The sequence below is a fragment of the Trachypithecus francoisi genome, unplaced genomic scaffold (assembly GCF_009764315.1).
Source record: "Trachypithecus francoisi isolate TF-2019V2 unplaced genomic scaffold, Tfra_2.0 Lachesis_group6, whole genome shotgun sequence".
NCBI lineage: Eukaryota > Metazoa > Chordata > Mammalia > Primates > Cercopithecidae > Trachypithecus > Trachypithecus francoisi.
This window is the reverse complement of record NW_022681471.1, coordinates 97022254-97046856: the sequence shown is the minus strand read 5'-3', so window position 1 is coordinate 97046856 and position 24603 is coordinate 97022254. Positions and strand designations below refer to the sequence as shown.

The window sequence follows — 24603 nt, the reverse complement described above, 5'->3', positions numbered from 1 at the left end:
AGGAGGGCCTTCCCCCAGAGTAGAGCCATATAATCCATATGTGCTTTAATGCTGATTTTTATTTACTTCATTTGCATGTGGTGGTTAATTTCATTGTCAGAGGTCAGGAACCCTACTGTCTCACTAGGGTTTTTTCTGCTACATTGTAGTACAATTCTACTTGAGTTACTGCCTCATCTCAACTTCGTTGTCACAGGAATGATTACATTCTTCAGTTTTTCCTCCTTATGTTGTCTGTATATCTACAGACTGAGAGATGTGAGTCTGCATAGTCAGGTTGCCTAGGTCTGAAACATGACCCAAACATATTAGCTGTATGACTGTGGGCAGGTTATTCATGCTAGAATAATGTCTGGCACATAGTAAATTCCCCTCTGAATTTTAACATCATACCTTTTCTTTCTCCTAACCTTGGTACCTTTTCTTCTTCCAATTTATTACACTACTCTTGATTAATACTGATGAGTCTGGAGATACTTAAATATGGGGTGGGGGAAATAATTTTTAACACTAGTAAAATTCTTCTATTAAACTTTTTACAACGTTAAATCACTTCTGTGGTAGCATCATCCAGTAACATTTCTAAATTTGCAATTCTAAAGTAAATTATGGTTTTTGCCTCTATAATAAAAGTGATAGATGAATCCCATTAGGTATGAGGCATTAGGTTACTTGGCATAATAACATCAGGCTTCCACAGTTCACTGATATTCTCAATTTCTTTTTTTTTTTTTTTGAGGCGGAGTCTCGCTCTGTCGCCGGGGCTGGAGTGCAGTGGCCGGATCTCAGCTCACTGCAAGCTCCGCCTCCCGGGTTCACGCCATTCTCCTGCCTCAGCCTCCTGAGTAGCTGGGACTACAGGCGCCCGCCACCTCGCCCGGCTAGTTTTTGTATTTTTAGTAGAGACGGGGTTTCGCCGTGTTAGCCAGGATGGTCTCGATCTCCTGACCTCGTGATCCGCCCGTCTCGGCCTCCCAAAGTGCTGGGATTATAGGCTTGAGCCACCGCGCCCGGCCGATATTCTCAATTTCTGATAACCATTTTACCAATGGTTTGTCCTGCCTGTCTTTTATCTTCACTAGCATCTTTAGCTTTGAGGGAAAAACATTTCCTCAGTAAGCATGATTAGCTGATTTTACCCCCTATAACATTATTTAGATAAAAGAATGAACTTAGTAAAATTCTCTACAGTATTTACTTAGGTTCTCACTACAAGTGCTTTCATACACTGGTGCTTATTTAAATTATTCTTTAAAAGTTTTTCTTTTTTTTTTGAGACGGAGTCTGGCTCTGTCGCCCAGGCTGGAGTGCAGTGGCCGGATCTCAGCTCACTGCAAGCTCCGCCTCCCAGGTTCACGCCATTCTCCTGCCTCCGCCTCCCAAGTAGCTGGGACTACAGGCGCCCGCCTCGTCGCCCGGCTAGTTTTTTTTGTATTCTTTAGTAGAGACGGGGTTTCACCGTATTAGCCAGGATGGCCTCGATCTCCTGACCTTGTGATCCGCCCGTCTTGGCCTCCCAAAGTGCCGGGATTACAGGCGTGAGCCACCGCGCCGGCTAAAGTTTTTCATATGCATACAATAAAGTATAAAGCACCTTTTAGTTTTCACTCAAGTTTTAACTCATTGGTAGAATAGTCATTCTACTGACTTCAGTACTTATTGAAAGTTTAATTTGCCATTTTTTCTTGTTTCTGGATAGAGTTGGACGACCCAACTTCACTGTAGGTCAGATTTTTGCACTGTTTACTTAGGACTGCCACCTTCTGTTACTTCTTCCCAGTCTTTTCCATCCAACAGTAACAGTTTTTAGGAACATTTTCCACACAAAAGGATTTCTTTATGAGTGTCATTCACCAGCAGTGCTATGTTAGGATGCAGATCCTGTGCTAGATTTTCTCACTTCTGACTCATTCCTACACATGAACCATGAAGTACTGTTAAGTCATTGTGGCTTCTGTGTGGTTTAAAAATAATTAAATATTATCCATTTTGTGAATAATTTATACCTTCCTGGAGAAACGACTGTTTTCAGGCCTGGAACAGGGAGAGTACAACATGATCCTTGACCATCCTATTCCAGAAAGTAAAGTGTTCAACTTTTCTTACATGTTGACATGTCAAAAGGACACAGGAGTTGGCTTTCACTGGCCATAATTAGGTCAAAATTAGTAATGAAAATATGAAAATACTCATGTAAACAAAAATGCCGACTAACAAATGTAGAGTATATGATGAAAATAAACCCAAGGGGGTGAGGATTTTCATATCTGGAATGGCAGAGTAAAATGTTCAGCAGGCCTTAACAAAACAACCATTTAACTGGAGATAAATATTAAAAATAGTCATTTAGAGTACCTGAAAATTGTCCTAAGGGAGTATAGCAAATGGGAAAACACTCAAGAAAATCTGTTAAATCTGCAAAACAGTAAGAGTCTGTAGCATTTGAGCCACAACTTGTTCTGTTCTCCCATGTTCAGATCCAGCTTTCTTGTGTGGAAACTCTACTCCAGGCAGGTATTACTAAGAAGCAGGGGCTCCCTCTCCCCACGGCTGCTGGTCTAGGGCTATAGTTTGACCACATGAGGTGCAGGCTACTGGCATTTCTGATCCTTTTCAGCCTTATGTGACAGAAGCTCTGTTCCAGGCAGTCATGTCCAAGAAAACTGAGACTCTCTTACCTCACTCAGTGCCTACTTGTAGGATAAATGTTTTACTTAAGGCATGACAGACTGAGAATACTGGGGCTCTGATTATCCCCAACCTAGCTTGCTTACAGGGTGGAAATTATATGTCGGGGAGTGCAGTCTGAGAAAATCATAGTTTGATCCCACACCCCCAACACCAGCACCTGCTCTTAAAGCAGGGATATCATTTTGGGAGAAGCTAGCTGCTGTCCTCCCTTTATCTCCTGAACAGTAGCATAGATGTTCTGTCCAGATGGAAAGATAAGATGTGAGGATGCTGTGCTCAGCAATTGTGCTTGAAGAGACCAACTTTCTTTGGACCAGACCATGCCGTGCATGCCTAAAGGTATTATCACAAATGGAGATTTGGGTGATGAAGAATTAAGAAAGTGCTTGTGGCTCCCTTGTACTGGTATCAGCAAGTCACAGGATGAGCAACCAGAAGTTTAACAGAAAGATCTAGATAAAGAGATAGCCAAGACAAGCCCTCTTGTGATCACAGTCAACCCTGGGGGTCAGGAATGCTACGTGTATGCATTAGGCTGCACCTAAGCAGAAACCATCAGAACTGGACATGGGACAAATTGAAAACATTCCCCGGGCTGGGCGCCGTGGCTCAAGCCTGTAATCCCAGCACTTTGGGAGGCCAAGACGGGCGGATCACAAGGTCAGGAGATCGAGACCATCCTAGCTAACACAGTGAAACCCCGTCTCTACTAAAAATACGAAAAACTAGCCGGGCGAGGTGGCGGGCGCCTGTAGTCCCAGCTGCTCGGGAGGCTGAGGCAGGAGAATGGCGTAAACCCGGGAGGCGGAGCTTGCAGTGAGCTGAGATCCAGCCACTGCCCTCTAGCCTGGGCAACAGAGTGAGACTCTGTCTCAAAAAAAAAGAAAAAGAAAACATTCCCCAAGCTTCATGTCGATCCATCAGCAAAGGGTGAAAGCCTCACCGGTACAGTGGACGTAAATACAGCTCTGACCAAACAGAGCACTGGGTGAATAATAAGCTACCCTGACTCAGGGGCAACTCTTTAGGAAGCCAGATGTGAAAATTACATGTATCTCTGGCAGTCTGGAAGACTGTGTATATATCATTGCATCCTTGCAGCAAGACTGCATCCTTGCTGGAGTGATTGAGAAGGGAACATGCAAGCTACTCGTCTCTGAATGAACATAGGACAAAAACATAAACTTTTTGAGTTGTGTGATAGCAGCCTCCAAGCCACACAGACATCCAGTAGTAAAGGGTAAAAATCTACTAGTCAAGGAGGCTTAAGCACAGCGTTTGGCCAGTAAGGGGCTTATACTGACCCAGGGGCAACTCCTAGGTAGGCAGGCTAAAGGATTAAAAGAAGGAGGAAAACATCTGGACAGAGCTGTCGGAAACTGTGCACTGTGAGGGAAATAGACTATAGTCTATTTCCCGTAGTCATAGCCCAGTCACTAAACAAGCAAGCAAATGGGTAGGGGAAGGGAGATCAGTATTCAGGTTGTGGTTGTATATCTAACATATCCAGATTTTGATGACAAAAATTGAGGCATGCAAACAAATGGGAAGATGTGACCTGTAGACCGACACAGAGACTGCCTTTGACGGAGGCCACATGGAGGGCTTTGCAGACACACTTGACAGCAAAGACTTGAATTACAAATATGCTCTAGAACTGAAGAAAACTATGTCTAAAGAATTTTTTAAAGTATTAATGACAATGTCTAAATTAGAGGATAGTAAAAAGAAATTATTTTTTATTTTAAAAATCATGTAGAAATTTTGTACTTGAAAAGTATAATAACCAAAATGAAATATTCGTAAGGGGGCTAAACAATAGATTTGAACTAGCAGAAGAATTAATCAGTGAACTTGAAGATAGATTAGTAGAAATTATGCAATCTGAAGAACAGGAAAAGTGAACAGAATCTCACGGAAATATTGCATACCATGAAGGGGACCAATATTAATTGTAATGGAAATACCAGATGAATGAGAGTGACAAAGAGACATAGTCACTGAAAGCATCCCAAATTTGATGAAAGACAAGAAGCTTAAAGAATTGCAAATACGGTAAATGCAGAGAGCCCCAGACTGAGACACATTGTAGTCAGAACAGTTGGAAGGTAGTAAGAGAAAAATGAGTCTTCCTGCACAAGGAAACCCCAATAAAAATTAACAGCTGACTTCTCATCAGAAACATTGAGGCCAGAAGGCAATAGGACAACATACTCAAAGTGCTGGGGTTGGGGGACAGACCTGACAACCAAGAATTTTACATTCAGCAGCACAATCTTTAAAATCTGAAGGCAAGCTAAAGATATTCCCAGATAAACAAAGACGGAGAGAATTTTTTGCTCTAAGACTTGGCTTACAAGACATCCTAAAGGAAGTAATTAGGCCCAAAACAAGTGACATCAGAGTGTTCCAAATTTGCAGGAAAAAAATACTTGAATACTATAAACCAGCGGTCCCCAACCTTTTTGGCACTAGGGACTGGTTTTGTGGAAGACAATTTTTCCACGGACGGGGGGGGGGTGGGGGTGGGTTTACCTCCTGCTGTGCGGCCCTGTTTCTAACAGGCTACAGACCTGACAGACATCTGTGGAATACTCCAACAATAGTGAAACTACTAAAACCACATATCATCTTAATAGATGCAGAAAAAGCATTTGTCCAACCTCTTTTCAATATAAAAAGGCTCAAACTAGGAATAGAAGGAAACTTCCTCTACCTGATCAAGAGTATCCCAAAAAACCCACAGCTAACATCATACTAATTAATGGTAAAAGACTGGTTGCTTTCCCCTTAGGAACAAGAATGAGACAAAAGATGTCCACTCCAATCACTTCTATTTAACATTCTGCTTGAGGAGTTAGCCAGGGTAACTAGGTAAGAAAAAGAAGTAGACAACCCAGTTAAGAAATGGATGCAAAGGATCTGAATAGAAATTTCTGCAAAGAAGGTATACAAATGACCAATGAGCACTTGAAAAGATGCTTAGTATTATTAGTTATTAGGGGAATGAAAATCAGAACCACAGTGAGATAATGCTACTTCATACCTACTAGGGTTGCAAAAAACAACAGTAAATATTGATGAGGCTATGGAGAAATTGGAGCGTTCATATAGTCCTTGTGGGATTGTAGAGTGGCACAGCCACCTTGCAAAATGTTAATCGTAGAATTTACCATATTACCCATTCCCAGTTACATACCCAAGTGAAATGTATACATAAATCTGTACAACATGAATGAACTTTGAAAACATTATGCTAAGTGGGTAAAAGTCCATCAGAAAATAGCACATATTGCATTTTTTTTTTTTTTTTTTTGAGATGAAGTCTCGCTGTGTCGCCCAGGCTGGAGTACAGTGGCACCAACTCGGCTCACTGCAACCTCCGCCTCCTGAATTCAAGTGATTCTCGTGCCTTAATCTCCTGAGTACGTGGGATTACAGGCACATGCCGCCATGCCTGGCTAATTTTTTTTTTTTTTTTTTTTAAGTAGAAACAGGGTTTTGCCATGTTGGCCAGGCTGGTCTCAAACTCCTGACCTCAGATGATCAGCCCACCTCAGCCTCACAAAGGTGCTGGGATTACAGGCATGAGCCACTGTGCTCAGCCATGATTCCATTTTTATATGAAATGCCTCAGACTTAAGCAGCAAGAACAAGGGGAGGGGGTGATTTGTACAGGGTTTCTTCTTGGGGTGAGAAAAGTGTTGTAGACTTAGATTGTGATGGTGATTATACAACTCTACTAAAAAAATTGAATTGTATTTAAATGGATGGATTTTATGGTACTTTATGAATCAAGATTTTTTTTTAAATGGACTTTTAATATAAGTTCTAAAATGGACCCTAGAAAACTTGCTGTTTATGATGACAAGAACCAATTTATGTTAGTCTCAGCCATGATTCACCACCTCTTCCTACCTATTTTCATAGACACCTGAATAATTTAGTCTCATCTAATTCTTCCTGCTGTTTTCAGTGGGCTACTTGCCACCTAGACAATATGAGTCAAAAATGGATTATCCTCCTCATTTGACTGCTAGCTAACAAGTCCAGGTATTTGTTTTGAACTGAATATTTACTACAAAACTACCAATTGTGTGTGTGTGTATGTGTGTGTGTGTGTGTGTGTATGCCTTGACAGCTTGGAAGCTTCTCTTTAGTAAGAGGGCCTCTTCATTCCTATTTAGCATAAAGGCATCTTATTTCTTGACTTTTACTGATTAGCTATCAGTTGAATACTTCCAAAGTTCTACTCTTTGTGCAGGGTCCCAGTTCTTCATAAGTAAAGTGCTAACACCTAAACAAAAAAAGGAAAGTGGGTTGTTTGCTAAAACTAGTGGATAAAAGTTTAACAAATAGTTACGTAGTCTCAAAGTCTCTCTCCACAAATTACTTATTAATTACAAAGAGAAAAGTAGTACCTTTACAGCAGAGAAACCTGCCTCCCTTCTGTGTTACTGGCCACAATGCTTAGACTGATCTAATTATGAGGAAGTGGCGTGGAAGCCCAAATTGAGTGACATTTCAACAAAATTGGCTTCCAGTTTTCAAAAAGGTCAGAGAACACAAAGGATGATTAATTCTGCAGATTAAAAAATAAAAAGTCATGAGAACCAAATACAGTCTTGGACTTGGTAGAAAAGATGTAAAAGGACATTATTGGGAAATTTGATGAAACTCGAATATAGACCATGAATTAAATCAGTGCTTCTCCGAGGGGGAGTGGAGGTGGCTATTTGACGATGTCTGGAGCTGTCTTAAACTGGGGTTGAGGGGTGAGTAGAAGCCTAGAATGTTACTAAGTAACCTATAGTATAGTCCTAGACAGAACAGTCCTGCACAATGAAGATTACCTGGCCAAAAGTCAATAATGGAAACCCTGGGTTAGATGATAATAGTATTTTACTAGTGTAGTTTTCTTGTTATTTGGAAATACTCATTGATGTATTTAAGGGTAAAAAGACATACGTCCAATTCTCCAATAATTTAGAAAGATTATGCACACACATGTATGTGTGTATTTTTTATATGTGTGGCAACTAATGAAGCAAATGGAGGAAGATGTCAACGGTGAATACAGGTCAAGAGTATAAGAGAATTCTTGCTTTTTCTTGTTTTTTGCAACGGAGTCTCGTTCTGTCACCCAGGCTGGAGTGCAGTGGCACAATCTTGGCTCACTGCAACCTCCGCCTCCCGAGTTCAAGCAATTCTCCCGCCTCAGCCCCCGGAGCAGCTGGCATTACAGGCACCTGCCACCATGCCCGACTAATTTTTTTATTTTTAGTAGAGATGGGATTTCACCATGTTGGCCAAGCTGGTCTTGAACTCCTGACCTCAGGTAATCCACCCACCTTGCCATCCCAAAGTGCTAGGATTACAGGTGTGAGCCACGATGCCTCGCTTTTTTAAGAAGCAAGGTCTTGATATTGCCCAGGCTGGAGTACAGTGGTGCAATCATAGCTCATTGTAGCCTCGAACTCTTGGGCTCAAGCCATCCTCTCACTTCAGCCACCACACCTGGCTCTTTTTTTTTTTGTTTGTTTTTGTTTTTTTTGGAGACTGGATCTTGCTGTGTTCCCCAGGCTGGTCTCGAACTCCTGGCCTGAAGCAATACTACTGCCTGGGCTTCCCTAATTGCTGGAATTACAGGCATGAGCTAAAACTTGTTTTTTTTTCCAGTTTCTTAAGAAAACCTCTTGAAGTAGTCCTTTAAGTCTCAATGTCTGATGAAATACACATTCATGGAAGTAGACGGTGTTTATGCCTGTTTGCATATTCCAGTATGTGTGGAATTAGAAAGTAGTTGGTCGTAATATGTGGGGCTTTTTTCTTTACCAAAGCATCAAAACCAATATGTTTCCAGACATTGTGAATGTCCCATCTTTATAACACATCAAGAGTTTATTCAAAGAAGAAATATCAGTATTTTGAAGACTTTGATTACTGATTTCCAGAGGAGCTCACATAGACTCTTTAACAATAGCTTGCACATACCAAGGGTCTGGGATCTGATATGGAAATATAGTAATTAATGCTGAAGGAAAATGACACATTCTGGACATTAACATGGTAATGGTGATGATTGTATAAGTTGGTCATGTAGAGTACCATCTTGTGTTACCCTCACTTCTTAGGTGTAAATTAGTAATATTTATTTTTACATCAAAATAATTTTTTCTTCATGAAAACACCTTTCAGTATAACAGGTAAGAAATTGAAGAATTTTTTTTTTTTTTTTTGAGACAGAGTCTCGCTCTGTTGCCCAGGCTGGAGTGCAATGGTGGGATCTCAGCTCACTGCAAACTCTGCCTCCCAGGTTCATGCTATTCTCCTTCCTCAGCCTCCCCAGTAGCTGGGACTACAGGCACCCGCCACAACACCCGGCTGATTTTTTTGTGTTTTTAGTAGAGACGGGGTTTCATCGTGTTAGCCAGGATGGTCTCGATCTCCTGACCTTGTGATCCACCCGCCTCGGCCTCTCAAATGCTGGGATTACAGGCATGAGCCACTGCGCCCGGCCTGAAGAAAAAAATTTAGTCTTCCTTATCCTTATATATATGAAATATATATTCATGGAAGTAGACGGTGTTTATGCCTGTTTGCATATTCCAGTATGTGTGGAATTAGAAAGTAGTTGGTCGTAATATGTGGGGCTTTTTTCTTTACCAAAGCATCAAAACCAAATATGTTTCCAGACATTATGAATGTCCCATCTTTATAACACATCAAGAGTTTATAGACCACTTAGGTCGGTCTTAGGCTGCAATCATGAATTGCTTCATTGTGTGTGAAGGTTGCATGAAAGGGTGTTGCTGAATAATTATTTTGATAGCACATTTAACAGATTATTTTCTTTTGGTTATATAACAGGAAAGTATTTTTGTAGGGAAAACAGGAGATGGATAGAAACCACCAATTGGTAGAATTTAGGTTGCCTTTTTTTTTTTTTTTTTTTGAGACGGAGTCTCGCTCTGTCGCCCAGGCTGGAGTGCAGTGGCCGGATCTCAGCTCACTGCAAGCTCCGCCTCCCGGGTTTACGCTATTCTCTTGCCTCAGCCTCCCGAGTAGTTGGGACTACAGGCGCCCGCCACCTCGCCCGGCTAGTTTTTTGTATTTTTTAGTAGAGACGGGGTTTCACTGTGTTAGCCAGGATGGTCTCGATCTCCTGACCTTGTGATCCGCCCGTCTCGGCCTCCCAAAGTGCTGGGATTACAGGCTTGAGCCACCGCGCCCGGCCCAGGTTGCCTCTTACTGATAAAGGATTAATGGCATTTTAACTGATCTAATTTCTTTGGTTGAAGTCAGCAGTGATTTGGGTTATCCATGTGTATAATGCGTGATGTTTTTCTTAATTTGCAGACCATGAAGATTATGACCCACAAACTGTGAGGCTGGGAAGTAGATACAGTCACGTTCAAGAAGTTCAAGAACGGCTTAACTTCCTTCGGTTTGTTTTATACAGTTAATGTTGCTCTCGTTAAGGGATACAGAATGAATAGACTATATAGCTTGGTCTTTGTTGGGTGGCCTTTTCCCAAGTTATATAAGACATTTCCCTGTATTTGTTACTAAATACTTTAAAATGATTTGCTGAGTTTTAACTTTGTTGCAGTATTTTAAGAGAACACATTTTAGCCTTTAGAGTTGACTTCTGTTCTTCATACCTGTTTATGCTGGAAATAATGTTTATTTTTAAAGGACAGAGTCTCGTATTTTGACACAACCAGAAGGAGGACTATAGTGACTTAATGATATCATAGACACTAAGGAAACGGGGGCAAAAGGCTGCTAGACCAGCACCTCAAAAGAGTGGTTGGAGTCCTCTGGTGCCTTGTTTATTCTAACAGTGGCTGACAGGCAATCTAAAGTCATGTGTTGATAATATCATTTCTGATTGGCTTGAGGGAAAAGGTTTATTAAGATAAAAAGTAGTCTAGGGCTGGATTTGCTCTGCAATATTTAGCTTTTGGTGATCATACACTTACAGATGTGCAGAGTGCCTTTGTTACAAATTTTGATGGTCAGGTACGGTGGCTCACACCTGTAATCCCAACACTTGGGGAGGCCAAGGCAAGCGGATGGTTTGAGCCCAGGAGTTCAAGACCAGCCTGGGCAGCATGGTGAAATCCCATCTCTAAAAAAAATGCAAAAATCAGCCAGGCATGGTGGTGTTCACTTGTAGTCCCAGGTAGGTACTCAGGAGGCTGGGGTAGGAGGATCACTTGAACCTGGGAGGCAGAGGTTGCAGTGAGCTGTGATTACACCACTGCCCTCCAGACCCTGTCTCAAAAAAAAAAAAAAAAATTATGAGAGGTTTCTTTTGAATTCAAAAAACCACATGTAGCAAAAGAGCTTGTTTAGATTACAAGTGTGCTAACAGAAATGCCCAGATTATCACTGCTTCATGAAGTCTATTTTATTTATTTTATTTTTTTTGAGACAGAGTCTCGCTCTGTCACCAGGCCGGAGTGCAGTGGTGAGATCTCAGCTCACTGCAACCTCCGCCTCCCAGGTACAAGCGATTCTCTTGCCTCGGCCTCCTGAGTAGCTGGGACTATAGGCGCACGCCACCACGCCCAGCTAATTTTTGTGTTCTTAGTAGAGACGGGGTTTCACCATGTTGGCCAGGATGGTTTCTATCTCTTGACCTCATGATCTTCTCGCCTCGGTCCCCCAAAGTGCTGGTATTACAGGTGTGAGCCACGGCGCCTGGCCCCATTTATTTTAATAACATTCTGGGGAGTTTTGTCCTGGGCTGTGTTAATTATGGATTTCTATTTATTGAACTCTGTGCTTATTTATGGAGAAAATTTTAAGTAGCTGTATAATGATTTTAATTTTAGGAAAAACCTCTACCAAATTTTAAGAAATTTGGCACTGGTTTAAAGTGAATTGTTTTTTTTTCTGTGTGTTTTGTTTTTAACCGCCTGGATAGAAGGACTTGCCTCCCCACATTGAGAGTTACTGCCATAGTAAGCAGTCGTTACTGATTGGCATGTGTTATATGTCCCTTAGGTTTACTAGAACAGAAAAGTGGTTTCAAGCCCTTTTGCCATTTTAAAGTTTGGAATCCGAGGAACTATTGTAGTTTCTACTCTGTTAGTACCTCTGTATGTGAGCTATAGCAACTAACTCAAGGGAGAGGAACCTGACTTTAATGCCTGCTGTGTGTAACAAGTGTTACTCCCATTTGATTAATAAGAAACCCAGGATTCCAGTGGCTTAAGGTAGCTTGTTTGAAATCTCACAGCCAGTATATGATGGAATTGCACTACTCAACTAGGTCTCTTTTACTTAAGTCTGTGCTCTTCCTATTACCCCAGTAGTTTTTCAAACTTATGTAGGAGCTTTAGGGCTTCTGAGTTAAGTTCCTTGAAGATTTCTGAACAAGCAGTAGAAAGTTTCCCGATTTTTTTCCTTTCTTTTTCCTCTCCCGGCAACTGGAGCAGCTATACTTTATATATATATATATATATATATATGTATCAGATTCCAACTGGGATTTTCATTTGAAGAAGGGTTTATGCCATCTTTAGAATAAAACAAAAAAATGGAAAAGCTTTGAAAATGTAAGCAGTTTTAACTCATAAATATTGATGGATTAGTTATTTGTGAAAGTTACTTAATTGAATACCTCATTTTTCAATGATGCCATATAAGCAGGATGCTAAGTCTCTTTCTTTCTCTCCTTCCTTCCTTCCTTCCTTCCTCTTTCTTTCTTTCTTCTTCTTTCTTTCTTTCTTTCTTTCTTTCTTTCTCTCTCTCTCTCTCTCTCTCTCTCTCTCTCTTCATTTTTCTTTTTCTTTCTGTCTTTCTTTCTTTCTGACTTTCTTTCTGTCTTTCTTGACAGGGTCTCACCCAGGCTGTAGTGCAGTGGTACAGTCTTGGCTCACTGCTACCTCCACCTCCCAGGTTCAATTGAGTCTCATGCCTCAGTTTCCCCAGTAGCTGGGACTACAGACACGAGCCACCACACCCAGCTAATTTTTATATTTTTAGTCGAGATGGGGTTTTGCCATGTTGACCAGGCTGGTCACGAACTCCTGACCTCAGGTGATCCGCCCACCTCAGCCTCCCAAAGTGCTGTCATTACAGGCATGAGTTACTGTACCCAGCCAAAGTCTTTCATTTTTAACTCAAGCTACTAAACGTCCTTCTTTCCAAAAGTCTGGTTTCAAAGACTAAATGGTTAAAAGTTCAGGGAATGAATCTTTCATTCATAATTCAGCTAGCTGCATTTCAGGCACAAAGTGGGTGTTCATTGTGTGCTTGTTGAATTAATATCTAGTGGGATTTTTTTTAGTACCAGATAAAAGTAGAAAAATAGGCTATTTTGAAAATGAGTATCTTTTTATCTATAGTTAAAATATAATGGTGATGAATGTATTTTATAGATAATATAGGTTGCCTTTCAGGATAAAAATTACATAAATCTAATTGGCAATTTTTTATGTTTTTTCAAGATTTTTATTGAAGGATGGCCAACTGTGGCTATGTGCTCCTCAGGCAAAACAAATATGGAAATGCTTAGCTGAGAATGCAGTTTACCTTTGTGATCGTGAAGCCTGTTTTAAGTGGTATTCCAAATTGATGGGGGATGAACCAGACTTAGATCCTGATATTAATAAGGACTTCTTTGAAAGTAATGTGCTTCAGCTTGATCCTTCTCTGTTAACTGAAAATGGAATGAAGTGTTTTGAGCGATTCTTCAAAGCTGTGAATTGTCGAGAAGGAAAACTAGTAGCAAAAAGGAGAGCCTATATGATGGATGACTTGGAGTTAATAGGATTAGATTACCTTTGGAGGGTAAGTCAAAAGTAGGAACTCTGTAAACAGTGTCTGATGTACTTTTTCATATACATAAGGAATTATAATTTCTCATATAAATTGTGTATTTTACTGTAATGTTTGTCTCAGGAATTTGGTGTAGTTAGTAATTGTTCATTTTTATTATTATATCACTTGTCAGTGGGCTTTTTCTTCTCTCTTCCTCTCCCTCCTCCTGCCACTGATGTTCCTTTTGTCTTAGCTTAGTATCTGTGTATTCCATAGATGTGCACTAAACATACAAATCTTCCATTCCTCCCCTGTGGATATTGTTCCTTCCCAATTTTTCATTCAGTGTCGATCTGTTTCCCCTCCTCTTCAGTGTTTAACGCTAAAATAGAGGACAGAAGAGAGGATTTGTGTTTAGTATAGATTATGAGTATATGCTTTATTGGCACTGTTTACCTTGTGATATTTTTAAATACCCTGGGGGAATAAAATACTATCTTTTTAAGGCTAATCTTTCTGTTTTTATAGTACTAGTATATTATTCCTATCTTTAAAAGTCTGACCTGTTATACAGCAGTTATATTGTTGTTTGGATGTCTGAAATTTTTTCCTACAAACCATAGATAAAGATGTTTACTGTGGCATTTGAGTATTTAAAAGCTTTTCATTAAGTATGTGGTTTTCAACATTGTTTTAACAGCAGAAACATCTTAAAAATCAAAATTTGCACCACTCTACAAAATGTATACTGAATTGAACAAGAAAAATATGTTTTCTTACTTGGTCTCCCCATGCTTACCCCCTTTCCCCTCCCCACCCTTTTATAGGGGCCAACACTGAAAGACTTCCTCAAAGTCCTCTAAGGTTCTGAACATAGTTTGGAAACCACTAATGTAATTAGATAAGTGATAAGATTTATAGAAACGGGGGGTAGAGTAGTCCTTTATGCTGAACTGTGTTTCATGTAATCTCTTATTTCCTGTCAACTAATTTGAAGTAGTCCTTTATGCTGAACTGTGTTTCATGTAATCTCTTATTTCCTGTCAACTAATTTGAATTTCTTCTTGAGTGTCTGACTTGGTTATCAAGATACTAAATTATAGGGTTAAATAATAGTGGTCAAAGCATATTTATTTTTACAAAAATGTACCTTTCATTCTTAAGCAAATTACTTTTTTCAGAGACTTTCATTTTGCATTTATTATCCTTTCTTTTGGTCTGTGCTTCTCACTTAATTTTACTTGATTATCAAAGTCAACTTACCATTAAATAATTGAATAGTGTATTTAAGATAACTGAGGATATGGTTTGAGTTTAAATGCCCCAAAAAATATATGTTGAAAGGGGTGAATACTTTTATCATTTTGAAACCAGGTCGTGATTCAGAGTAATGATGATATTGCCAGCAGAGCTATAGATCTCCTCAAAGAGATATACACAAACCTTGGTCCAAGACTACAAGTCAATCAGGTGAGGATTGATGTGCATTAAAACTTCCGTATATAATTATTTCAGCCCACATTTCTCTTATACAAAAGAAAAAAAATACTATCTAAATGAATCTTGCCTTGATAATTGTCTTGAAGTGATTGGGTTATTTTTAATATAACTATTTATTACATGTTGAAATGGCAAGAAAGTCTTTGTGAATTCATTTTGATGCTAACACCTAATCCTGAAGTTCACTTTTGGCTAATTTATATTTGTTAACTTATGTAATGCTAGCTTCCTTTTAATAAACATACATTTTATTATTATATGGATTCTCTACTTAAATATGACTTGTTAATTGAGTACTATGATTAAATTAGCCATTGCCATCTTTAATTGGATTAATGTTTGATTTTTACGTTTTAAAGCAACTTTAACTATGTTTATTTGGCCCTATATTTGTAGGTGGTGATTCATGAAGACTTCATTCAGTCTTGTTTTGATCGTCTGAAGGCTTCCTATGACACGTTGTGTGTTTTGGATGGTGACAAAGACAGTGTTAATTGTGCAAGACAGGAAGCTGTTCGAATGGTTCGAGTATTAACTGTTTTAAGGGAATATATAAATGAATGTGACAGTGATTATCATGAGGAAAGAACAATTCTCCCTATGTCAAGGTTTGTGAATCACTGATCTATTGGTGCTAATTCTTAATTATTTGATGTTTTCCTAGCCATTTGGTAAAAGGAGAGCAGAAATTTTTATTGTTTGAAAATTGTTGTCTTTGCCCATTAAAAACATTTTCATTTCATATAATTTTTTTTAATAACCTCCCCCACTCTCCCATCTGGTTTTGTTTTGGTTTTTTTGGGCGAGGCATTCTTACTCAAGTTGTTTTCTAGTTTTCTTTTGTCTTTGACATTATTGCTCATTAAGTGTTGCAGTGATATTTTGCAGTTGAAGTGTTTTTGTTTATTTGTTTATTTTGAGTCAAGATCTTACTCTGTCACCCAGGCTGGAATGCTGGGGTGTGATCATGGCTCACTGCAGCCTCAACCTCCTGGGCTCAAGTGACCTTCCCACCTCAGCCTCCCAGGTTTTTGGGGCTATATAGCACAGGCTACCACACCTGACTAATTTTTTTTGTGGAGGTGGGGTCTCACCACATTGCCCAGGCTGGTTTCAAACTCCTACGCTCAAGGAAATCCTCCTGCTTTGGCCTCCCAAAGTGCTGGGATTATAGGCGTGAGCTGCAGTGCCTGGCCTGTAAAGAACTCTTAAAAGCTGCCTTGCATGGCAGTATAACAAATATTTTCAAATGGTGTTTATAGTTTTGGGATGTTTTGTATAGTCAGTGCCATCATTTTTTTTAAAGAGTTTTATTAACCATGAAATTATATACAGTTGCTTCTTGAATATGATTTTTATTTTATATTTTACTTTAAAAAAAAGATACTATACCAATATAAATAGCATTTTGGAGTGAATTTTGATACGAAGGCTTTTTTCCAGAAAAGTGCATTTGTGGCATTTTTGTTGATGCTTTTAACAAAATGTAAAACTACCTTTTAAATGTAAAAGGTAAGCTCTACCTTCTTTTTTTGAATTTTTTTTTTTTTTTTTTTTTTTTTTTATTAATACAGAGTCTACTTATGTTGTCCAGGCTGGTCTTGAACTCCTGGGCTTAAGGGATCTTCTTTCCTTGGCCTCCCAAAGTAGTAGGATTATAGGCATGAGCCACTGCGTCCAGCCTACCTTTTACTTTTAAAAATAGTCTTAATGAGTTGGGCTTTTACAGCGTAGAAATAAGCATTAAATCTTTGTTTTAATTTCTTTTCAGTAGACACCCTATTTTCTGCAACCGTAGATATAAGACTAACAATAATAGAATATGATTATATTTTTAAATATTATTTATATTTGTAGTTAAAAGGAGCAATATTTTTTTTTCTTTTGCATTTCACTCTTGTTGCCCAGGCTGGAGTGCAGTGGTGCGATCTCGGATCACTGCAACCTGTGCCTCCCAGGTTCAAGTGATTCTCCAGCCTCAGCCTCCCAAGTAGCTGGGATTACAGGCGCCCACCACCAAACCTGGCTTATTTTCTGTATTTTTAGTAGAGGGAGTTTCACCATGTTGGCAAGGCTGATCTCGAACTACTGACCTCAAATGATCCACCCGCCTTGGCCTCCCAAAGTGCTGGGATTACCGGCATGAGGCACCGTGCCTGGCCTTATTTTCAAGATACTGAAAATAATGCAGGTTGAGTATCCCTAATCCAAGAAATCCAAAATTAATCTGGTCCCAGACATTTCATATAAGGAATTCTCAAGCTATATTAAGTATCTTTAATTCACATCCTCTTATTTAATAAGAAAATATTCAATGTTAAATCCCTAGCATTATTTTCTTAGCAACAAAATTTCAGTCTGCTGAATATGATGATGTCTTTCTTTTTCCCCCTAGAGCATTCCGTGGTAAACACCTCTCTTTTGTAGTTCGATTTCCAAACCAGGGCAGACAGGTTGATGACTTGGAGGTATGGTCTCATACAAATGATACAATTGGTTCAGTACGACGATGTATTCTCAATCGAATTAAAGCCAACGTAGCCCACACAAAAATTGAGCTCTTTGTGGGCGGTGAGCTGATAGATCCTGCAGATGATAGAAAGTTGATTGGACAATTAAACTTAAAAGATAAATCGGTATGTATGTATAGTTAACAAATTTTTCAGTAAAATCAAACCAGAGACTATCATTTAATCAGTAAATACTAATTGAGCATTTGTTATGTTTGGGACTAGGTGTTAGAGTTACAGCATTAAAGTATAGCATGTAGTCTTTTGGATTTTTTGCTTGGTATATCACTAAGTTTTGTGTTTTGTGTAAGTATTTTTCCTTGTTTTTGATACTAACATAGTATATCATTTTCAGCTTATTACAGCCAAACTTACACAAATAAGTTCCAATATGCCTTCAAGCCCTGATAGCTCTTCTGATTCCTCCACTGGATCTCCTGGAAACCATGGTAATCATTACAGTGATGGTCCCAATCCAGAAGTGGAAAGCTGTTTGCCAGGAGTGGTGAGTAGATACAGTTTTGAACTACTGTATGTAAGGTATTATGCTAGGGTTTTTGAGAATAAAGTATATAGAGTAGTTCTTTCTTTTCTTGAGGAGCTTACAGTTTAATGAGACAAAATAGTAACTATACAGTTAACCACCAACTTCAGAATGGATCCCTCTAAAAGGTAATTGTAACACAGTTGGAATTTAAAACATTATTTCCCCATAGGTATAGTATTGTTACTTTTACATAACATTAACCAATTAGAGCTTAATTATAACACTTGGATGTATAAATTTAGAAGAATACAGTCATCCCTCATATATGTGGAGAATTGGTTCCAGGACCTCTGCGTGTACCCAAAATCTTGCAGATGACCCTGTGCAACCAGTAGCCTTCCATATACTTGGGTTTTGCTTCCTGGAAATACTGAATTTTCTATTCCACATTTGGTTGGGGAAAAGTCTGCATATAAGTGGACCTGTACAGTTCAAACTTGTGTTGTTCAAGAGTCAGCTGTATCACTTTTAAAAATTTATGCCACAAAACGGGTCGTTCTTTTAGAACTATATATGAGCTGGGCATGGTGGCTCACACCTGTAATTCCAGCTTCTTGGGAGGCTGTGAGGCAGGAGGATTGCTTGAGCCCAGGAGTTCTAGGCTGCAGTGAGCTGTGATTGTGCCATTATGCTCTAGCCTGGTCAACAGAGTGAGATCCCATCTCTAAAAATATAAATAAATGAAAACAAGAACTATGTAGGAAAATACCTGTAATCTTTATCAGATTGTCAGTAACATATAGCCGAAGAAACAATGACTCTTCCCTTTTTTAAGTTCTCTTTCGCCCCTCCCCACAGAAATTTTGATGGTTACAATAACAGCAGCCACTCCAGTGTCAGGAGGATTTGGCTCTCTATAACAATTGGATTAAGAATTTGATAGTGGGCATGGCAGCCTTTTGTTATGTCCAGAGTCTAAATTGTATATAAGAGAGAAATGGTTTAATAGAACAGGAGAGGAGCTATCACAAAAAAGTGACTGGAAGTGACTTGGATGATGTATTTAATCTGCACTATTAAGGATTTGTAAGGGTAAAAGATAGGAAAGTCAGACTATTTCGAAGAGTAGAAATGGCATAAGTAAAAGTAAAGGGATTAACACAGAGAAACTTACTTAGGGGGGCTTTTCTAATGGGAGTAAATAATTTACAGGTAATTATTTTGTGTATTTTATATTCTAGATAATGTCACTGCATCCCAGATACATCTCTTTTCTTTGGCAAGTTGCAGACTTAGGTAGCAGCCTAAATATGCCACCGCTTAGAGATGGAGCAAGAGTACTTATGAAACTTATGCCGCCAGGTAAGAATTTGTAAATGATGATCAAGTACTTGCTGGGCAATAAAGGAATATATTAGCAAATTCTATTTCTAAATGGACCGTGCTTTTTGGTATAGACTACAAGAGTCACAGATGACAGCCCACAAGCCACATCAAGCCCACTGCTTGTTTTTCTGCATCCCAAGATCTATATTCTTAAGTGGCTACAAAAAAAAATCTAGAAGAAGAATATTGTGATACATGAAAATTATGTGAAGTTTAAATTTTAGTGTCCATGATCAAAACCAGGCTCATTTATTTACATTCTGTCTACATGACTGCTTTTGTCTTAAAACAGCACAGCTCAGGAGTTGTGGCAGAGGCCATATGGCTCACAAGCCTAAACTACTTAATTTCCCTGGCCCTTTACAGAAAATGTTTGCCTATACCTGGACTATAATGTGGGTTATGTGTCATCTGGGGTATTGTTCCTTTTTTATTCCTTAGAAACAACCACTTTCAGCTTCTCGCTTTTACTTTTGTATATATATGTACCATTATGTCTGGAGTGCCCTCATACGGCTGTTTCTTTGTTACTTATAGATACATACTGATTTTCTACTGTGTAGATGAAAACTTAACTGCTACATACCCCCACATCCTCCCGGTGTTTGCTTAAATCCAGATTCAGCATTTACATTTCCAAGATTGTGTGAAATGTAGTTCTCTAGATTACTGACAACTTTCATCCTGGATTTAATAATTTCCCTTTTATTTTCCTGATTGTACACCTATCACTTATTCTTTCCACATACTTTTTTTTGAGGTATTTTTTATCTGAATGTAGGCAAACTATCACATTGATTAATGGTTTGTGTATAGAATCCTAGGTTTGAAAATATATTCCTTCTAGCTGGTGGCATTGCTGATGAGAAGACCAAAGTCCTCTTCGTTTCTGTTCCTTTGCATGTGACCTTCATTTCTGGAAGTTTTGGTTTTATCCTTAATCTTGAAATATTATGATGTGCCTTAGAGTTAGGTCTGTTTTGTGGTGCATCATCTGTGGGCCTGGAGATTTCCTCAGTTGAGAGAGATTTGTGTTCTTTGATAGTTTTCTCACCAGCATTTTGCATTTTGTGTGTCTTTGAAATATCTAAGTGTGATGGTGAATCCACTAGATCTAATTTTACCTTTTCTCTCTTCCCTTCTCTCTTTAATCTTATTCCACCTTTGGGGTGGCTTCTTTAACCTTTTCCAGCTGTCTTGTTGGCTTTTCCCTTCCAAATATTCTAGTGTTAAAATTTCAAGACCTTTCTGCTAGTGATCCTTTTCCATACACAGGATTTTATTTTTCACTAACACACTCTTGTGTTTCTGTTATAATATATGTGTGTTCCTTTAAAACCTAATGTTCGGCAAAATTATGCACTAAAAATAGTAGGGCTTTGGGGGAAAAAGTAGAGTTTGGGCAGATCATTCAAGCCTATACAACCTAAAAATTTTTTAAATGTATTTTTTGGAAATATTTACCATCTTACAGAAAAATTAGAAGTATAATTCAAGAACATTTGAGAGTAATTTAGTGGTTTTTGTAGTCCCATTGCCCACCAAATACTTTCCCTACAAACAAGGATATTTGTCTGTATAAGCAAAATTCAGCCATCTGTATCAGGAAGTTAATGTCGATTCATTACTGCCATCTACTTAGCAGACCCTATTCAGTGTTTTCAGTCATCTCCTTCACAGCAAAAAGATATAGTTCAAACTCAAATATAGTCAGCCCTCCATATCCATGGGTTCTGGATCTATGGATTCAACCAACTGTGGATCAAAAATATTTGGAGGAAAAAACATTGTTCAAAGTTCCAAAAAGCAAAACTTGAATTTGCCACATGCTGAGTACTGTGTTGAATCCACACAAATGAAGCTATGTGTAGGCATTGTATTAGGTGCTACAAGTACAGTGAGGCACCGGATAATGACGCTTTAGTCAGTGATAGACCACATATACAATGGTGGTTCTATAAAATTATAATACCGTATTTTTACTGTACCCTTTCTATGTTTAAATACACAAATACTTACATTGTGTTATAATTGCTTACAGTATTCAGTACAGTAACATGCTTGTATGGGTTTATAGCCCAGGAGCAATAGGCAATACCATATATAACCTAGATGTGTTGTAGGCTGTATCATCCAGATTTGTTGTAAACACACTCTATGATGTTCACATAGTGATGAAATCGCTTAATGATGCATTTCTCAGAACATATCTTACGCAACATGTGACTATAATCCGGAGTTAATTTATACGGGAAGATGTGCATAGGTTGTATGCAAATTCTACATCATTTTATATAAGGTATTTGAGCATCCCTGGATTTTGCTATTGGGAGGGTGGATCCTGGAACCAACCCCGCACCCCCCCCCATGGATACCAGGGAATAACTGTATTGCATTTAGTTAATATATCTCTTTAGTTTCCTTCTGAAACAGTTCCTCATACTGTTTTTGACTTTCATGACCTTGACTCTTAAGGGTTACAGGCCAGTTAATTATAGAATGTCCTTCAGTTCAGATTTGTTTTATCATGATTAGATTCAGGTTATGCATCTTTGGCAGAAATACCACAGAAGCGATGTTCTGTTCATCTCAATGCATCTGGTCAGATTGTATGTAATTTCATTTTTTCCCATTACTGACGATGATCACTGTGATCACTTGAGTTTCTTCCTTGCTTCCCCACTGTAAAAGTACCCTTCCCTTTGAAAGTATTATGGGCCAGGCGCGGTGACTCATGCCTATAATTCCAGCACTTTGGGAGGCTGAGGTGGGCAGATCACTTGAGGCCAGGAGTTTGAGACCAGCCTGGCCAACATGGCGAAACCCCGTCTCTACTAAAAATACAAAAATTAGCCAGGCATGTTAGCGTGCACCTGTAATCCCAGCTGCTCGGGGAGGCTGAGGCTGGAGAATTGCTTGGACCTGGGAGGTGGAGGTTGCAGTGAGCCGAGATCATGCCACTGTACTCCAGCCTGGGCGACAGCAAGATTCCGTCTGAAAAAAAAAAAAAGTATTTTGTGCAGAGGTACTTTGAAAATATTTATACTGTTCCTCATCAGGCTTTTTATTCATTCATTTATATCTGTATGAAATAATGGTCAAGGAGTTATAATCTGTTACTATCATTTATCTTGATGCTGAAATGATCTCTAGTTTGGCTAGTGGGAGTCCTTTCAGGCTGTTCTGTGTTACTTTAATATGTTCCCATTATTCTTTCAGCAGTTGTATGCTTTTTGGCTCAAGATGTTTCAGATTAGGTCAGGTACAGTGGCTCATGCCTATAATCCTAACACTTTGGGAGGGTGAGGCAGGAGGATCACTGGAGCTCAGGATTCATGACCAGCCTGGGCAGCATAGCCAGACCTCATCTCTATTAAAAATATAAAAAATTAGCCAGGTGTGGTGATGGGTACCTGTAGTCCTAGCTACTTGAGAGGCTGAGGTGGGAGGATCACTTGAGCCTGGGAGATGGAGACTGCATTGAGCTATATGATCATGCCACTGTACTCCAGCCTGGGCAACAGAACAAGACGTGTCTCCAAAAAAAAAAAAAGTTCCAGATTAACATCTTGTACCCTCTCTGCCCCAGTCCTGGAATTGGCTATTTCTCCAAGGAGGCCTGCTTGGTTTATTTTCCTGGAGAATGGTATTTAGAAACCAAGATCTGGACATTTATTGCACTCATTGCTATTGATGTATTGTTGCTCCCTGGCTCTCTAAGCAGTTAGAACTAAGGAATATATGTATGTGTATCCACATTTAAGTCTGTTACTATATATACATACACACGAATATATATGTGTGTGTATGTTTTTACAAAACCATGGGGTCACACGACTTCCTCCCATTCCAGCCTATCAGTTTCATTCTAGTTTTCTCCCTTTCCGTATTTGTAATTTTTTTTTTTTTTTTTTTTTTTTGAGACAGAGTCTCGCTCTGTCACCCGGGCTGGAGTGCAGTGGCGTGATCTTGACTCACTGCAACCTCTGCCTCCCAGGTTCAAGGGATTCTCCTGCCTCAGCTTCCCAGTAGCTGGGATTACAGGCCTGAGCCACCGCGCCTGACCAAACTCTCTTTTCTGACAGTGAAACACCTGGCTTCTGTTATCCTCTCACTTATTTTCCTATTTAATCAGTTATCTCTAGCACCCCTCACCCTTTCTTTGAATGCAGAAGGACCCTGTCTCTGAATGTTGGGTCTCCACCCTAGGGACACTCCTCACTCTGCTTGAGTTGATTCTTTATGCTGAGCTCTACCCGCTTGTTGGGCTCCCTCCTCCTCCATGATCTGTAATTCCCAACATAGGACTACCTTTAAAACTTGCACATAGTTTAGTTAGAGCACTCATAAAATGATAATTAGTATCCTCAGAGATAACTTGGACAGCCCAGGCAGGTACTTCAGTGTGGCTGAAGGCTTCCTCAGGAGATAGTAAAAAGACAAAACCAATGCAGAGGAAATGCTGACTTGACATTGCTGAGATACAGTGCAAAACAGTGGCGCTCTGAGATAGATGGGCTACTGTTAAGATAGGCACGGGGGGAGTAAAACTTGCCAAGGTCCATGAAAGTCTAGTTTAGGATTGTATCTCACAAGATGAGCCCTTGATGCAAGTATTCACTTTAAATTTTCCTTTAAAAAGAAATAGGCTTCTGCCTACACATCTACCATGCTGAGGGGGCTTTTTGCTTTGCTCATTTTTATTTTTTTGTTGAAGATTAACAGGTCTGCTGTTCTGGCTACTGTTGCCTGGGAGAAATCACATATGAACAAACTCACCTTCTACGTTATACTGACATCATTATATTTGCCAATTGATTGTGAGCTAATTGGGGTTATAGAAACATGTGCTATAGCATAACAGACTGTAATTATTTCTCTCTAGGCTATTACTGATGGATATTATGTTTTCTTCTTTTTCCAGCATCTTCTTTTACTGTCCTTGAGTTTTTTTTTTTTTTTTAAACAAAACTAGCTTCAAACTGTTTACAAAGAGTACAAATAGCTCCCAAATTCAGTAATTAACAGTTTGCCGTAGTTATGGCATTCTGTGATTTTTTTTTTCTAACATTTGGAGAGCAAGTTGTTGGCCAGGCTGGTCTCAAACACTTGACCTCAGGTGATCTACTTGCCTCGGCCTCCCAAAGTGCTAGGATTACAGGCATGAACCACAGCACTCGGCCAAGTCATCCTTATTTCATTCTAATTGTGGTAAGGTGATATCTCATTGTGGTTTGGATTTGCATTTCCTTA

The 24603-nt window shown here is 39.3% G+C and overlaps 1 protein-coding gene across 1 annotated transcript in view; it reads left to right on the top strand.

Moving 5' to 3' along the window:
* USP9X (ubiquitin specific peptidase 9 X-linked) overlaps positions 1-24603 on the top strand; it is a 144891-nt gene that overhangs the window by 69273 nt on the left and 51015 nt on the right. Inside the window, 7 exon segments of the mRNA XM_033201721.1 lie at positions 10051-10138; positions 13155-13497; positions 14842-14937; positions 15364-15575; positions 17363-17603; positions 17833-17982; positions 19206-19326. Of these exon segments, the coding sequence (XP_033057612.1) occupies positions 10051-10138; positions 13155-13497; positions 14842-14937; positions 15364-15575; positions 17363-17603; positions 17833-17982; positions 19206-19326 (1251 nt within the window).